This window comes from Amphiprion ocellaris, chromosome 13 (genome assembly GCF_022539595.1).
Source record: "Amphiprion ocellaris isolate individual 3 ecotype Okinawa chromosome 13, ASM2253959v1, whole genome shotgun sequence".
Taxonomy (NCBI): domain Eukaryota; kingdom Metazoa; phylum Chordata; class Actinopteri; family Pomacentridae; genus Amphiprion; species Amphiprion ocellaris.
The window spans coordinates 1853953-1872709 of NC_072778.1; the positions used below are offsets into that span (position 1 = coordinate 1853953).

General features: G+C 37.6%; 1 protein-coding gene across 4 annotated transcripts in view; it reads right to left on the bottom strand.

Moving 5' to 3' along the window:
• The window catches only part of canx (calnexin), a 30197-nt gene extending 18007 nt beyond the window's left edge, over positions 1–12190 (bottom strand). For 2 of the 4 annotated variants that reach the window (XR_008603693.1, XM_055016391.1), the window contains exons 1-2: positions 12041–12190; positions 858–1091 (exon numbers count right to left, since the gene is read on the bottom strand). Coding sequence is in view for 3 of the 4 variants with exons in the window: in XM_055016391.1 (XP_054872366.1) it covers positions 858–1088 (231 nt within the window). In the remaining variant the exon portion in view is untranslated. Of the gene's footprint in view, positions 1–857; positions 1092–12024 lie in introns of all 4 variants that reach the window. The other 2 variants (XM_023289900.3, XM_055016392.1) reach the window with 2 other exon arrangements.
• Between the last annotated feature and the right edge of the window lie 6567 nt (positions 12191–18757).

Consider the following 18757-nt stretch of genomic DNA (forward strand, 5'->3'; position numbering starts at 1 on the left):
TTGAAGTCCATAGAGGAGAACGTCCCCTGGAGAAAGTGCTCTCGAACTTTCTCCAGGGGACGTTCAAGAGTATACCTACTTATTGTCGAAAGTTCTAGAGTATACCTACCTATTGATGAAAGTTCTAGAGTATACCTACTTATTGACGAAAGATCTACAGTATACCTACCGGTTGACAAAAGTTCTAGAGTATGCCTACCTATTGACGAAAGTTCTAGAGTATTCCTACCGACAACTGTACAGCTGTCAGTAGGTCTACTCTACAACTTTCTACAGGGGACATTCTCCTTCATTGCTTCTAGTCTTTAAGTTTAGTCTCATTTAGAACATTCCAGGTCCTTCAAGTCCATAGAGGTGGGTCCAGATTTATCACTTTTTAATGGACTTTTTCCATCATTTCTGAGCCTCAGAACTTCATCAGTCCAGCAGATAGAACCATGATATTCAGGAGGAGAAACACATCTGAGTTCTGATAAAAACTGACACCAGATCAGTTGTACATCCACTCAGGTGTCACAGTCTGAAGATAATCAAAATTTAAGTAATTCTGGATAATATTTATATCACTTATGATAAAATTTGAGGTCCTTTTGAACAGTTTGGAATATTATGGGGAAACAGTGAGTCATTTTGGAATGTTTTTGTCAACTTCAAGGACTTGGAACTAGAAATATTCCCAGTATGAAGGTAGAACTCTGATCATTAATAAAGTTACTGGAGATGTAGAGCCAGATGGTTCTGAGGAGATTTGGAGGAAACTTTGTTCAGATTTAGTTCTTTGGAGTGACTTTCTAGGAAAAGTGACCTTAATTAGTAGCCATCAGCCAGAAACGTCCAATCAGCTGCTGCCGTCTTACCTTCGGTGTGGGAGGAGTTTTGGGAGCAGACGGAGCTTCTTCCTCCACGTCTCCCTCCAGCTCGTCGTCGTCCTCATCGGCTCCGGCTAAACCCAGATCCAGCTCATCCTCAACATCCACGTCGTCGCCCAGACTGTCCTCAATCAGGTCCTCGGCCCGAGAGACGGGCGTCAAGGTGAGGCAGAGGAGGCCCAACGCGAGAAGAATGAACAACCCGACCCTCTGATCCATAATCTGAACAAAGAAGAAGAAGATTGAGAATAGTTTCACCTTTCAGCAGGTTATCAGAGCTGCTAGAAGGACACATGTTGTACGGATGTTTGACAACTACACTTCCTCGAGGTGGTTTCTGCCTTTTTCTAATTAAGAGCTTGATAGGAGATGGAAACGCCTCGTCGAGTGAGGATCGACCAATCAGCTATTTCGGCCTCCGGAGACTCTGGACGTCATTAAACATGGCCGTCACCAGCCGACGTGAAAGAATCATTTCAACTCGACCGACTGAAAAGAATTCCTGAAGATGTCTCTACATTTTTCTATGGCGATGGACAAAGTCTGGTTTGTTTTATCGAGAACTTTCAGCGTTTTAGCATAGGGAGGAGGTGGGGGTGGATGGATGGGTCTACAGTTAGATTAGCATCTCATGTGGAAGGGATCTATTAAACTCTATTACACACCTTCCCATTTATTTAGCGTTTATTTGATCTATTGCTAGTCTGAATGTTGACCCATCCACCTGCCCCAACTTCCTCCCAATGTTAAAAATGCTGTAAAACTTCAAATAAACAAACCAAAATCTTCAGGAATTCATGTCAAAATAATAATTCTTTCATGTCACCTTGGGTCAGCCGTGTTTCATTTGAGTTAAATGTTATTCAGAGTAAATAAAGATATTTGTGGCATTTTTTGCATCGTATCCAGAAAAGTAGTCATATCGTTAAAATCTTTAGGATGCCTTCCTTATTTTTTTAAAATAAATATTTGGTGTTTTACCAGCAAAAGCACCAGTCCTTTTCATTTATTTAGCGTGGATTTGGTTAATCTAGAGTAAGTCTGAATATTGACCCATCCACCCACCCCAACCTCCTCTCAATGCTAAAAATGCTATAAAACTTCAAATAAACAAACCAAAGTATTCAGGAAATCATTATAAAATAACAATTATTTCATGCTAGCTTGTGTCGGTCATGCTTCCTTTGAGTATTCCGAGTAAATAAAGATACTTGTGGCTTTTTTGCACCGTACGGTTTCACAGATGTAATAAATTTTGTGTTGGGTGAATTTTCCGGCAACACCAGCTAGTTAAAACCCGTTACAAGCTAGTTTAATGAGTTGCTAACACCAGTTCATCCAACAATGACTAAGTGAAGACACTGCAGATAAAACTGCCCTCTCCCTGCAATCGCCTAAGCATCGTCATGGTGACCGATTAACCAACCAACCGACCGACCGATTAACCAGCACCCACAGGAATCCCAGCCTCAGCTCATTTAACCTTAATGAGATTAAACCCTGTGAGATTACTGCAGCACTAACAGTAAAGTCAGCACACAACACAGACACACAAAGTCAGGATTTATACACCTGCAGCGCTGCTACACTCGCTGTCTTTACAGGTAATTTAAGAGATGCTTCTGCAGGAAATTTGCTGCAGCCGATACGACGCCGTGATCAATAAGGAGGAGAACAACAACGGCTTATTTTATCTGATCTCTTTACCTGCAAGAATATACATTTATCTGTTTACAGCTGCTCTGTTCAGGAAAAAAAACTGTTATTATCTGACAAAACCACCCAAGAAAAATGTTTTTAATTTTCTCTTATCGGACAATGATATTAAAAACAGACAGGCAGCATGTTTCATGAAAATCTGGCTCCAAGAAGAGGATTTTCTCAGATCAAACATTTTCCGAATCAGGCCTGCTGTCAGTATTTAAAGGGACATAAAACCCGAAAATAAATGCAGTAATCACGTTTGTGGAGCATGTACAGGCCAGTTACAGAGCACTTCCTGTTTCATGCTGAATTGTTGAAATTCCACCAGCTGCCATTTCTATGCCGTCAGAATTTTGCAGAGAATTTTGATAACTTAGTGTTGTCAAACGATTAAAATTTTAAATCAGATTAATCACAGGGTTGCTGTGGTTTCTTTTTGAATAATCACGATTAAATATCTGTCATTTTTAATCTATGTTAATCGTGTTTCATTTTGCATGAGCAGGGAATATATATGCGCTTGACGTGTTTATTAAACAACTGTGCTTCGGTGAAAAGAAAACTCCCTTGTGCAGATTGTGCATACTACTGTATGTCGGACAACTGCTCGGTCTTGGGTTATTTTTTAATTAAAATTTCCCACCGACAGGGCTAACATGCCGTTTAGCGTCTTCCATGTGGAGTTGCTTGGTTCTGCCACTACCGGTCGGATCAACTGCCCATTTGGGCGACAGTAAGTCCACTTCAACAAACTGCCCGAAATGCGTTGCCAGAGATGTTTCAGGGATTTTGAGTCATTCTGCGTTAAAATTTTTAATCATGATTATGGATTAATCCACATTAATTCTGACTCTCCTACTTTTAATACATTCTGGCCAAATTTGAGCTTCGTCGGGGTTACCTTGTTTGAGTTTATAGCTTTTGAAAATGTGCAAAAATTGGACAAATTCAGAAGTAATTTAAACAACTTTTTTCTCCATGCATGAATTCAAGTTTGCATCATTTTTTTACCCCAATCAAAGTAATAATTAAAGCTGCAATAATCCTGTTTTAACTGTTTTTAGCCTGGGTTTGTTCTCATTTCTTCAGATTGGTACCATTAAAAGTAGTCCAACTCACAAATTTGACTACTTTTAAATGTTTGTAATTTTTGGTTAAATATAACAATTTTGCCTCATTATAGACAAATGAGTCATTTTGGACATCTGGTACCAAACTTGGGCAACATCTCAGCAATAGAATCAATTAGATGGCAAAAAAATATCATTTATTGATTGTTTTATCGATTTTAAGCAACAATATACCAAATCCCAACTGGTTAATTCAGACACTTTGCTGCTTCACTGCCTAATATCATAACAAACTACATATTTTGGGTTATTTGAACAAATTAAAACCATTAAAAGGCGTCATGCTGTTAAATTCAAGAAGAATTGGAGTTAGAATGGCAGGATATGGACAAATTTTTTGAAAACTTTTTTGTGTCTACATGAATTCCAGTGTGCATCATTTATAACTCCAATAAAAGTAATAATTAAAGCCACAATAATCCTGTTTTAACTGTTTTTAGCCTGAGTTTTGTTCTCATTTCTTCCGATTGGTGTGATTATAACTGGTCCAAAATGGTCCATAATATGACATAATTCAAAATGGCAGATTTCCTGTTGTGTTTTAGGTATGGTTGTCATTTACATTTTCATACATATTGGAGAGTTACATAAGCCTACCAAATTTCATAGCTGCAAGTGAAACATACTGGCCGTAGTTCCTGTTTGAAATTTTCCAGGTGGCGCTATTGAGTCATTTTGGCTCACACGTATACAATTCCTCGGTCCTGATGTGTGTGCAAAGTTTCACGTTTTCAAGTATTTTTAGGCCTTCAAATGTGACAGAAAAATGATTAAAAATAATAATAAACCGAAGGGTTTCAAGAGGGTCCGAACTTTGGTGATCGGACTCTCTAATTAAACAGTCTTCTAAAAGTATAAAATACTAAAAACGCTCAGGTTTGAATGTGAATCTGACAATAATTACTGATTATTCTGGTGACAAAACTCAGACCAGATGAAGGCCTGAAGAGACGGTAAAAACTTGAAATCCTGCCTTCAGCTCAGCAGCAGACTGCCCGGCTAATCAGATTAACCTGCAGCAGGATTAGCATGCCGGGCTAACAGCCGCACAGCCACCAGCGCTAGCCGTTAGCTTAGCATCGAAGTCGTCTGGCCGGCGTCCACGTGGCGTTTTCAAGGAATTAGCCACAGACGAATCTTCACGTTGGTTCAAGATGGGAGAAAATACACAGAAAGAATGCAGACTTAATTTAAAGTAATTTTAGGCGTTACGTTACATATTTTCCCTGTTATGTTAAATTACAGATAATATCTGGTAAAAATCACATAAAAAAATTATTTACATAATTTACAAACAGGAATTTGTTCTTTCACCATGTTTGACTGTAAAATTCAAGTTTACTGCACATATATTCACTGTTTTTGTTGTTGAACACTAGAGTATTTTACAGTTTAACACTGTTGCTGACGGATTTTTAAGTTTTTTTACAGAATTAAGTTTCTGCAGTGCAACTGCCTACGATACTAAATGTGATCGATGTGTTACGCTGTTGTCTCTACATTTTCCTGCCATTTGTGACCATGTAAAAAACAAAAAAAGGTGCTTCTGTCGAGTAAATGAAACCATAATTAACAACAGCGCTGTAAAAAAAATTATTTTTATTCTTAATTCTTATTAGTTCGGTGTCGGCTAAAACTTCTTTCAAAAATTTTTGAAAATATAAATATCCTACATCTAAATAAGATTATTTAAATATAAAATAATACACAGTTCAGTGATATAGAAGTCATTTAAACAACTTCTTTCTGTCTCCATGAATTCAAGTGTGCGTCATTGTTCAGCCTAATCAAAGTACTAGCCTGGATTTGATCAGGATCATTTGATTGTTTTGAGTAATTTTTGTTTGCATGTTACTCATTTTGGACCAGATCTGAGTTGCTTTTAAACACCTTGTGTCATTTATTGTCATTTTCTGAATCATTTTGGTCAAATTTTGAGTCATTTTGGACCCATTTTTAAGTAACTCTGACCAAGTCTTGAGTTATTTTAGGCAAGTATTGAGTCATTTTTAAACCCCTTCTGTTATTTGAGACACTTTTGAAATATTTTTGGATAAATTTTAAGTCATTTTGGACATATTTTAGCCATCTTGAGCAACTCTGGACTTTTTTGGGCAAGTGTGACTAATTTCTGTACACAGTCATTTTGGACAAAATTTGAGTCATTTTTAAACACCTTGGGTCATTTGGAACACTTTAAATCATTTTGGGCAAATTTTCAGTCATTTTGGACCCATTTTTAAAGTCAAGCTTTACTACTGTAAAGCACTAAAAGTGTTTTTTTTCTAAGCTTAGATTAATTTTCAGCACCGTTACTGTTTTCATTTTCTAAAATGTTTTTGTTTTTTCTCTGCTGTGAGTTTGGTTCGTCTCAGTCTTCAACACTGAGGAAGCAGCAGAGAGCTGTAAGGACATCGGCTTAATGTTAATCAGTTGAGTGAAACCAGCTGAAGTCGCCGTTTATCGCCCAGACTGTCGGCTCCACACTGCCGGTTAATCTGATATTATTAGAGGACATCTGCTGCTGCTCGCATCCACCATCCACACTGCTTTACAAACAGTGTATGTACTGCATCAAGAATTTGGAGTCATTGTGGACGCATTTTTGAATAAATCTGTACAAATTCAGAAGTAATTTAAACAAATTTTTCTCTCTGCATGAATTCAAGATTGCATCATGTTTCACCCCAATCAAAGTAATAATTAAAGCTGCAATAATCCTGTTATAAACAGTTTTTAACCTGGGTTTGTTCCCATTTCTTCAGATTGGTGCCATTAAAAGTAATCCAAATCACAAATTGACTAATTTTGGACACTTTTTGTATCATTTTGGACAAATGTTTGAGTAATTTTGCGCTAAATATGACAAATTTGCCTCATTGTGGACAAATATTGAGTCATTTCGGACACTTGGTACCAAATTTAGGCAACATCTCAGCAACAGAATCAATTAGTTGGCAGAAAAACATTTTATTGATTGTTTTATCGATTTTAAGCAACAATAAACAATATATAAGTGTGCATCATTTTTCACCCCAATCAAAGTAATAAATAAAGCTGCAATAATCCTGTTTTTAAACAGTTTTTAGCCTGGGTTTGTTCTCATTCCTTCAAATTGGGGCCATTGAAATTAGTCCAACTCTCAAATTTGACTAATTTTTGGACAACTTTTTTTTTATCATTTTGGAAGAATTTGGAGTCATTTTGGACAAACATCGTTTTAATTGATTGGTGCAGCCTATCTGCAGCTACAATAGAGTCATGGGGCCAAAAAAATGAATTCAGTGTTGAATTTAGATGCACATGAATTTAGGACAAACTACCTTTCCTGGGTGGTATTTTGCACCAATCACAGTTCTGTCACTCAAATACTTTGATTTCTCACCAAATTAAAACTGCGTCCTTCATTAAATGAGCCCCACATCTCATTTCTAACTTGTTTTGGGTTTCTGATGCTTTTAAAACCAACCAGACACCCGCCGTTTGTGTTGTGAGCAGATTTTAATAGTTAAACAAGCAGCCAGCATCCGTTAACAGGAACAGGAAAGACGAGTTACTGTCAACTGAAATCAACACTGAGTCTCCTCTGGTGTAAAGTGGTGAAAACTAACAGAAGAACTCAGTTTAAACTAAAAAAAACAACTGCATGTCATAAAAAAAATGTTATGTTTTTAACCAGTCTGTCTGGAGTGAATCATTAGTCTCTCTGCTGGTAAATTAAAAGTCAATATTAGTCTCAATGAATAAACACGAGAAATAAAATTAGATGTTTTCTTCAATTTTTTACCAACTCAATAATGAGACTTTACTTTTTACAAATTTTAACCATCTTTGAACTTTTTGAATGAACAGTTGCAGATATATTTGGCACTTTGGGGATATTTGCTTCAATTTAAATTACCTTTATTTCTTTTATTCAATGGATGTAAAAGTTATTGAGTAATTTTAGACAAATTTTTGCCATTTGATGTTATTCTGTTCTCATTTTAAGCACATTTAGAATCATTTAGCATATTTTTGTCATTGGGGACAAATTCTCAAGCCATTTTGGGCAAATTTTTTGGGACACATTTGTGACATTTTGGACCAATGTTGCCTAATTTTGGACAAATATTGAGTAATTTTGGACATTTGGTACCAAACTTGGGCAACATCTCAGCAACAGAAGCAATTAGACGGCAGAAAAATATCATTTATTGATTGTTTTATCGATTTTAAGCAACGACATGCCAAATCTCAATTTGTTAATTGAGACACTTTGCTGCTTCTCTGCCTGATATCATGAAAAACGACATATTTTGGGATATTTGGACAAAATAAAACCATCAAAAGGCATCACGCTGTTAAATTCAAGAAGAATTGGAGTTAGAATGGCACGATGCGGGCAAATTTTTTAAAAACTTTTTTCTGTCTACATGAATTCAAGTGTGCGTCATTTAGAACATCAATAAAAGAAATAATTAAAGCTGCAAAAATTCTGTTTTAACCGTTTTTAGCTTGAATTTTGTTCTCATTTCTTCAGATTGCTGTCATTAGAAATAGTCTAACTCTCAAATTTGACAAATTTTAGACAAGTTTTGTCTCATTCTGGAAGAATTTGGAGGCATTTTGGACAATCATTCCTCGTTGTGGACAAGTTTGGGTGGCAGAAAAAACAAGACATCTGTCTTCTGATGTATTTCTCAAAAGGAAGAATATTTCATGTATTGGTCTGTGATTTTAATCCACTAAATAGTGTGTCAGTTTTCACCACAATCACTGTAATAACTACCATCACAACAACTTCCGTTTTCCCTTGCTGCTCTGATTCTTGGAACTAATGTTTTCATTTTGCTTCTTCAGATCTGATCAGCTACAGACAGACGCTGTTCTGTCTGGATTTGTTCCCGTTTAGTCCGATTGGTTCCATTAAAATCGGCCAAACTCTCAGTTCTTCTGTTGGAAGTGGACGTTCAGACAGTTTTTACTGGAAAATTAAAGACAGGCGGATTCTCGGGCAGCTTCTGTGTTTCCTGAGCAGATTTATGGCTTTTAGTCTGGATGGACAACAGAGATAACGACATCTTCAGGACGTGAAGTCACATGTAATGATATTAACATGTCTGAGCGTTGACTTATAGCTCTAATAATATCAGCATCTTCATAAAAACCTGTTTAACTCCTCCCCTTCCTGAAAGTTCTGATCTTTAACCACGGTTAAAACCAGTCGGACAGCTGCTGGCTTCACCTGAGGGACGGGATCCAACACGTGGACCAATCACAGCCACTTAGACAAACACATGGACCTGATTCTGACTGGTTAAGGTGCTGTTTAGCTCGTCGTTTTGGAATAATTTCAACTCATGTTGGATGTACGTCATTTTGCCACCTGTGGTTTAATGAGTCTGTTAGCTGCGATGCTAACAGCACGAAGGAGCGCCATATCTATATATTTCATTTTGGCTCATTTTTGGATCCATTTTGGGCAAATTTTTGTTATTCTGACCAAATTTAGAATCATTTTTGGCAATTTTTTTGTTATTTTGAACAAATTTAGAGTAAATTTGGGCAAATTTTTTTTGTAATTCTAAACAAATTTAGAGTAATTTTGGGCAAGTTTTTGTTATTCTGAACAAATTTAGGGTCATTTTTGGAAATTTTCTGGTTAATCTGAACAAATGTAGTCATTTTGGGCAAATATTTTGTTATTCTGAACAAATTTAGAGTCATTTTGGGCATTTATTTGTTATTCTGAACAAATTTAAAGTAATTTTGGACACATGAAATCATTCATGTACAAATCTTTGTTTTAGTTTTAGCATGGGAAACAAGGATTGAAAAAAAAATCACATATAAGAAGCTGCTGACTCCCCCGCCCCCCGCCAAAAAAAAATTTCTCTAATGGATTAATCAATCATTAAAATAGCTCAGAGGTTATTTTAATAATGGCTACTCAAACCTCTCGATGTCAGACTGTAGGATGAAGCGAACAAAATGGACAGTCGGTGTCGTTTCAACGATCATTTCTAAAACAGACCCTTCGTTAATAATTAGTTCCAGCAGTCAGACGCCTCCTGCTCACTTCATTTATTCCTGTTGCTTTGTGTTTCGATGGAAATGTTGCTTACAATGTGTAAACCAACAGTTAAAGTGAGGTTTAAAAAGAAAAAAAATGTCTTGTCTTGCTGTCTTACTAAATATTACCAACTGATTTTACCATTTATCACAGGCAGAAACTGTTAAAACAGAAATGATTGCTGGATTTTCAACTTCCCAACAAACCCAGAACTAATTATGTGTAACTAACAGTTCTGTTTGGAAATATAGCAAAATCTAAGCTTAAAATCAAGTTATTTAATCAAAATCTCTACATGTTAATGGTTCACATCAGATCCTGTAAAAACAAGACACTTTTAAAATCATTTTGACCATTTCTAAGTCATTTTGGACATATTTTAGTCATTTTTAAATGCCCTGTACCATTTAGGGTACTTACTGAATCATGTTGGACAAATTTTAAGTCATTTTTGGACACATTTTAGCCATTTTGAACAACTCTTTAGTTATTTTAGGCAAGTGTGACTAGTTTCTGTACACATTTGAGTCATTTTGGACAAAATATGAGTAATTTTAAACACCTTGAGTCATTTGAACAAATATTGAGATATTTTAGGCAGGTTTTGACTTGTTTTGTACCAATCAGAGTAAAATGCACACAAAAAGTATGTGTTTTATTCATTCTGGACAAAATTTGAGTCATTTTTTAACAACTTGTGTCATTTTGGACACTTTTTGAATCATTTTGGACAAATTTTCTGTCATTTTGGACACCTTTTAGTAATTTTGGACCAAATTTGAGTAATTTGGGACACTTTTTAAATAATTTTGGACACATTTTGGACCCAATTTTAAGTCATTTTGAATAAATCTTGAGTCATTTTAGACAGGTTTCTCAGGTAAACATGAAAATAATAATGTTTGAAAATTATCTTTCTATAAACAAATGTAAAACTACACTAGTGCACAAAATTGTAATATCTGATGCTACAAACACACAAGTAATTTTCCTAACGCGCCTACAGTTGGCCAAATGTCAATGTTGGACACATTTTCTGTCATTTTGGACCAAATTTGAGTCATTTTACACATCTTGAGCCATTTTGGACATTTTCTAAATCATTTTGCATATATTTTGAGTCATTTTGGACCCTTTTTTAAATCATTTTGAACAACTCGAGTTATTTTAGGAAAGTGTGACTAATTTCGGTACGCATTTGAGTCATTTCTAAACATCTTGAGTCATTTGGGACATTTTTAAAATCATTTTGGACATATTTTGAGTAATTCTGGACCCACTTTAAAGTCATTTTGAACAAATCTAGAGTTATTTGGGAAACTTTCTGAATCATTTTGGACACATTTTAGTCAGTCTGGACAAAATTTGAGTAATTTTCAGACACCTTAAGTCATTTAAGACACTTATTAAATCATTCTGGACACATTTTAGTCATTTTGGACTAAATTAAATATGCTAAAGTTACTGCAGATTAGTTAATTAATGTGTATAAACCACTGGCTGATAAAGACATCTCCTTGAAATGGTTTTCTTCCACTTTACAGAATTTGAAGGATGTAATTTAAATATCAGGAATATCATTTGCAGCTCTACACCTTTTCTAAACACATTCCTACGTGAATTAGTCAGACATACTTGATAGATTTGGAACTTTTCTCTAGAATTTTACACAAACTCGTGTGTTTTATGCATATTTGGTTGCATAACATTGGCTGGTAGTGCTGGAGCCTCTGGTGGCTGCTTACACAGCTGCAGTCAGCATGAATACTGACCCCTGACACACACTCCTGCTCAGGATGAGACCACACAGCCTCCTCCTGACATCTTAACTCATATTTGTGTTTTCTATCAGCCCACAAACCTCCTCCAAGTGTCCGGATACCAGAAGTACTTTGCTCCGCCACACACACTTAGCTTAGCTGCTAACGAAGCCAGTATCCAGGTTAGTTTGAGCTTTATTGTAAAATTAAATAACACTACTCAATTTACACATATTAAGCGGTGCGAAATGGGCGAAATGTTGAATTAAATGTGAGTAAATGCTAATGCAGCGGGCCAACAGGCTAGCTGGGTTCACCTGTGGTGAGTCTGTTAGCCACCGATGCTAGCAGCACGCCGGAGCCACGGATCCCCATATTTAATGTAATTTAACCGCTAAAAGCTGACATTATGTGAATAATTACAGCACAGACAGCAAGAATAGAGCCTCCCCTCTCAGAGAGCGGCTCTGCCCGGCGGGGCTGCGGGGGAAAAAAGTGTCATTTACCGCTGGGTTCACTCACCTCCGGCTCTCTGCTCCGACCGCCTGGGAACTACTGAGGGGCGTCACGTGACATATCGGAGGGCACTAACCCGCCTCCCCCCGCCGCTGATTGGTCACCGGGGGCGGACGTCTGACGTTTCCTGTCAACTGTCAGGATTTGATTGGCTGGAGGGAAATCTCAGTCGGCCCGCTCCGCCGGAGCTGCACCTCGTGGACAGCGATGATTGGCCGAGATGGCAGGAGGAAACGTGCGCTGATTGGCTGTAGTGGAGCTCACGAAAAGACGTACTGGCAGAGATTTGAATTGATTTTTGTTTTTTAACAATATCCTGGTTTATACATTGATTATACGAATATTTATTAAAGGAATAAAGCTTGTCTTTTGCTTGTTTATTTTTTGTCTTCATGTATTTCACCCTCTCTATTTGCTCCGCGCCGTTAAACAGCGTTTTAGGACCTAATTTTCATAATTTTTTGCACTTTACTGAGTACGTCACATTTTATAACAGTATTTATGCAAAACATGCATTATTCATGTCGTCGTTTGAATCAGTTCAGTGCTGATATCATTAATAGCTGTGTCCTTTCTTCTTCCTCCTCTTATTATTATTATTATTATTATTATTATTATTATTATTATTATTATTATTATTATTATTATTAATATTAATAATAATAATTTTATTAATTTTCGCCACAGAAATTAAAACTGATAACCAATAATTACTGAGAAAACCAGTCTCCAACATTTAGTTTTCATTTTATTTCCCAACATGAAAATGTAAAAGCAACCTTTATAATCTGGAAATAAATATGAACAAACGTAGAGAAATTAAGTTCATAATGTGTGACTGGTTCTACTACACTTAAAGCTATTGGATTTCTCGATATAATTTAGTATTTTGCCATTTTTAATTTATTTTAGAGTTATTTTAAGCAGGTTTTGAATCATTTTGGACAAAATTTGAGTTATTTTCAAACAACTTGAGTCATTTCGAACACTTTAGAAATGGTCTGTGTATTTATCTGGCAATTGGATTTTCATGTTAGAAATATTCCAGTTAAGACTCTAGAATATCATGATTTATGTAAATTTACCTCAATAATATGAATGTTCAGGTTAAGATTGTGCAGTGATATTTATTATGTGAGTTTAGCTGATTAAAGTTTATGACTCTGCACTACAGTATTATTTATTATTTAAATTGACATCATTGAGGGGGTCACGTGATGACGGCTGACTAAAGGACGTATTTTTGTCGGGCTCCCGCTCCCACATTACTATTAGTTCGTTCTCTTTAGTTTTATGCGCCCTCAGCAACACATCGCACAAGCCTGGTGCCGTAAGTTGTAGTAGCTGTCTGACAAACACTTTTTCGATGTAAAAATGTCGAAACAAACTTAATTTCAGACGCGGAAAACGATGCTAGCAGCCTCTCCTAGCATACACTCAAGTGTAGCAGCTAACTCTCCAGAGGAAAACAACGAGTCTTCATCAGCAATGGACAGAGGATAAGTTTTCTAAACTTTCTGAGACCTTGGACAGATTTTCAGCGACCCTGGAGAGCCACTCCAAACGTATTTCGGAGGCAGAGCAGCGCATGTCGGGTGCGGAGGAGACGCTGTCCGCTCTGCAGGAAAAAGTTACCAAAGCTGAGAAGAAAATCAAAGAGATGGAGGCTGGCTTGGACGATATGGAAAACCGGAGCAGACGCGACAATATCCGCGTTCTCAACCTGAAGGAGGGCATTAAAATCGACCGTCCCCACCATGGCTTGGGTCCGCAAAGTGCGCGTCCTCGCCCGGTGATTATTAAACTCCACAACTCAAGGGACAAACTGATGATAATGTCAGCATTGCGAAAGAAATCCACTCTGGAATACGAAGGACAGCGAATCCACATTCAACAGGATTTCTCTACGGCGGTCCGAGAGAGGCGTCGGGCTTTCAACGGTGTATGCCAGGCTTTGATCAACAAGGGGATCCGCTTCAACATGCGTTACCCAGCCATCCTGGTTGTGCACCATAACGGGACGGATCACAAGTTTGTAACATCAAGTGCTGCAGAGGGCTTTCTCGGCACACTGGACTAGAGGCTGCCCGAGGAGGATCTGATCAAGTTTGTGAAACAGAGAAGTTTTCCTTTCCCCCCCTTTTTTTTCTGCATTATTTGATCCATGGGAGTATGTGACTACAACTGACAGAATATTTGGTAAGGCCCTATTCCCATCTCAAAAACTGTCCTAAGTTGAAGACAATTTTAGCCTCTGGCAGAGTCCTCCTCAGGTGGGATAAAAGGGGGAAATATCATAGTACAGTTACTGCAGCATGCAGCCTCTTATGTTCGCTATGTTCAATATCCTGAGAGCACTTATAGATTGATGTTGTTATAAATATGTTAATATTGCTTGTTTAGTGGGAGCGGGGGTGGGATTGCTTTTTTCTCCGGGGACAACATCTTTTAGCAGCTCGTGGCCCTATTTCTATTTCTGCCTTAGTGCAATCTTATATTTTGTTCTTTTTGGGGTCTCTCAATGTCACATTTCATTCTTTTTACATTTGCACTTGTTTCCAGGAGTGACAATAGTTCTGGTTGATCTCCTGCTGTTGAGGATGGGTTCTTTTATGTCAGCACAAACCCTTTACCAGTCCATTATAATTTGTGCATTTAAGGTCATCTTATTCCATCTTATCTCATTCCCCAAACCGAGTCATCTCAATTTGTTATCTAAAGGATTCTTACTTTATGAGTGATATAAAAATCTCAACACTAAATGTCAAAGGTATTAACCATGTGGTGAAGAGGTGTAAATTACTCTATGCTTAAAAAGGATAAAGTGCATGTGGCACTGTTACAGGAAACTCACCTTACTGATCTTGAACATTTAAAGCTCAGACGAGACTGGGTTGGCCAAGTCTTCTTTGCCTCATATAATTCAAAAAGTAGAGGAGTAGCAATACTTATCCACAAGCGCCTACCATTCACACTTGATAAAATTGTCCAGGACAAGGAGGGAAGGTTCGTCATTATTACTGGTTTTCTACATGGTGAACAAATTCTGATAGTAAGTGTTTACGCTCCAAATAGCTACGAAAGCTAAATTATTCCAGATTATTGGCTGAAATTTCTGCAGTTTGTCCTCCCCATGTGGTACTTGGAGGTGACTTTAATTGTGGTTTGGCTCCTGATTTGGACTACAAACCAGCTAAAAATTTTCCTCTTTCCAAAATTTCTCATGCTACAGCGGAACTGTGTTCAGATCTTGGTTTGCTGGATGCATGGAGAGTCATTAATCCACAAGAGAAAGATTTTACATTCTTCTCTCACCCTCATCATTCTTTCTCAAGAATTGATTATATCTTTGTTTCAAGATTAACTCTTGATCAGATCAAAACTTGTTCTATCAACACATGTATCCTCTCTGATCACTCATCTGTAACAGTTGAACTTATGCCTCCTCACTATGATCCTCAGGCTAGACTATGGCGCATGAATCCGTTACTACTTAGCAACCCATCCTTTATGTCATACTTGGAGGCAGAATGGAAACTTTACATCTCCAAAAATGATACACCTGATACTTCAGCTTCCACTTTGTGGGAAGCTGGAAAAGCTTTTATGAGGGGGTCAATAATTTCTTACACAGCGGCAAGGAGAAAAATTGCCTTATCGAAACAGATCTTGAACAACAAATCCAAAGTCTGGATAGAGAGCTTAAAACCTCTCTTTCCACAATAGTTCTTAAAAAGCTGGCAGCTGCTCGATCAGCACTGGACCAGCACTGGACCATTTGCTAACTCAAAAAGCAGAATCTGCAATATTTTTTGCCAAGCATCGATTATTCACATCTGGTAACAAACCTGGCAGGCTACTCGCCCGGCTGGCTAGAGGCCAGACTGGTCCTACCACAATATCATCTCTTAAAGATAGTACAGGTGCCCAACATGTTAAAACCAAAAGTATCTGTAACATAATGAAAGAGTTTTATCAAAAACTGTACACAGCGGAGTATCAAAACACATCAATGAAAAGGAAATGTTTTTTTGATGGAGTTAACCTTCCCTCTCTGTCTGAGGAAAATAGCCGCAACCTGTGTAGACCAATTACAGCACAAGAGGTCATGGAAACCATTAAATCTTTACCAAGTGGGAAAGCTCCAGGCCCTGATGGGTTTGGTCCTGAATTTTACAAAAAGATGGCCGGGTTGGTTGTAGGACCTTTGACTAATATGTTTGTTGAGTCGGCTGGGAGGGGCTGTCTCCCACCAACTTTAAATCTGGCCCACATTTCTCTAATCTTGAAAAAAGATAAACCCACAGACAATTGTGCGTCTTACAGACCAATTAGTTTACTCGGAACTGATTTTAAAATACTATCAAAGTTACTTGCTAGAAGACTGGAGTTGGTGTTACCTGCTTTGATCAATCCGGATCAGACTGGCTTTATAAAGAATAGATACTCCCACTCCAACGTACGCAGGTTACTTAATATTATACATTTTTCCCAAAGCTCAAAGACAAGAGCCCTAGTGTTATCATTAGATGCTGAAAAAGCATTTGACCGCGTGGAGTGGGAGTATCTATTTGACACGCTGAATAGATTTGGGCTGGGTACAGATTTTATAAATTGGATTAATCTTTTATATAGATCCCCATCCGCAAGGGTTCGGGTAAATGGCTTAGTGTCTGATATCTTTCCTTTGTCTAGAGGTACTCGTCAGGGCTGTCCCCTGTCCCCGTTATTATTTGCTCTGGCATTAGAGCCACTTGCAGAGACCATCAGATGCCATCACAGTTTGTCCGGCATCACCCTAGGAAACACGGATCATAGAATTTCTCTCTACGCTGATGACGTCCTTTTGTTTATTACAAACCCAGAGAATTCCATACCTAATTTAATATCTACCATTAATCACTTCGGTGAGATTTCAGGATATAAAATTAATTTTGAGAAATCAGAGGCTCTCCCTCTTGGCAACTTTGGAGACTATACCACCCTGGTGGATTTTCCCTTCAAGTGGTCACTTTCTGGTTTTATTTATTTGGGGATTAGAGTATCTGCCGTGATTAAAGATCTATATAAGTTAAATTTTATAAAAACTTTAAAATCAATTAAGAATGACCTGAATAGGTGGTTTGAGCTCCCTTTGTCGTGGATGGGTAGGATCAACTTAATTAAAATGAATGTTCTTCCTAGAATTTTATATCCAATACAAATGTTACCACTCAGGATTAATAAGTCAGCTATCTCAGATATTCAAAGGTCTATCTCTAGGTTTCTGTGGCATGGAAAGAGACCACGGCTAAAAATGAAGACTCTACAACTGCCTGTAAACAGGGGAGGTCAAGCGTTCCCCAATTTTTTGTATTATAACTGGGCTTGCCATGCCAGAACAGTATATAGCTGGCTTAAACATTTTCTTAACCCAAAAGGACCCCATGTGGACGCCTGGTGCTGTGCCCCTTGCTCCCCTTTGAGTCTGCTTACAATAAACTTAAATGAGCTCCCAGGAGAAGTTGAAAACAATCTCTTTCTTAAAACCACTCTCAAAATTTGGCGAGATATTACCAAACATGCGGGCCGACAAGGCTTTTCTTTAGCATTACAGCCATTAATTCAAAACAGTGCCTTCCCCCCAGGTGTGGGGGTGAGCATCTTTAATGATTGGCATTCAAAGGGATTGAGATTTGTGGCTGACTTTTTTGACAATGGAAATGTCATGTCATTCTCACAACTTCAAATCAAATACGGGATCCCACACTCCCATTTTTTTGGTTTTCTTCAGGCCAGGCATTTTGTGAAGACCTTATGCTCTCTTCCACTCGCCCGACCAATTAAAAGTTGAAAGCTTTCTGTTAGACTTTAGCTTGTCTGCACTTAACAAAAGGTTTATTTCTCTTTTTTATGGGAAACTGCTTTCTTGTGACAATGTCAGAGACATCAGAGCTAAAGAACTATGGGAAAAAGATCTCGGGATGGACCTGGATTACAGCAGATGGTATGATGCTTTTGAATCTGCAAAGAAATTATTTTTGTGTAACAGACTGAGAGAAAATCAGTATAGAATATTACACAGACTCCAGTTCACCCCTTACCTTTTGAATAAGATTAACCCCCAGGTCTCTCCCATGTGCATCAAGTGTAAAAAAGAGGTGGGAACTTACTATCATTGCTTATGGTTGTGTCCGTTAATATCTAGATTCTGGATAAATGTTGCAAAAGAACTTAGTTCAATATTATTCAAAACAATACAGACAGACCAAGCCCTATTCCTTCTGAACATCCCTATGAGGCAGTTACCTCTAACCACCACACAGATGACCTTACTGCAAAAACTTTTGTTTCTGGCAAGACGCTGTGTCCTTTTGCAGTGGATAAAGGAGAAGCCTCCCTCAGTTACCCAATGGTACAAAGAAACTTTCCAAGTTTTCCCTATGGAACACCTCAGTGCCTCCCTGAAGGGGAATGATTATGTCTTTTATCAAATTTGGCAACCATTTCTTAATTATCTTCCTGATAACCTTCTTGGTCTGCTACAAAAGGGATGCTCTTCCTTTGTCTTTACAAGTAAACGATAAGAAATGTAATGATATCCGCTTGCAATGTATCTTGTTATCAGGGAAGGAAAGGGAAGAAGTATAGATGATAACGTAATTCATGTAATGTGATGACCATGTGCGCTGATTGTTGTCTTTTGTTTTTTCTTTTTTGCACTCTGTATACTTGATTTGGTGG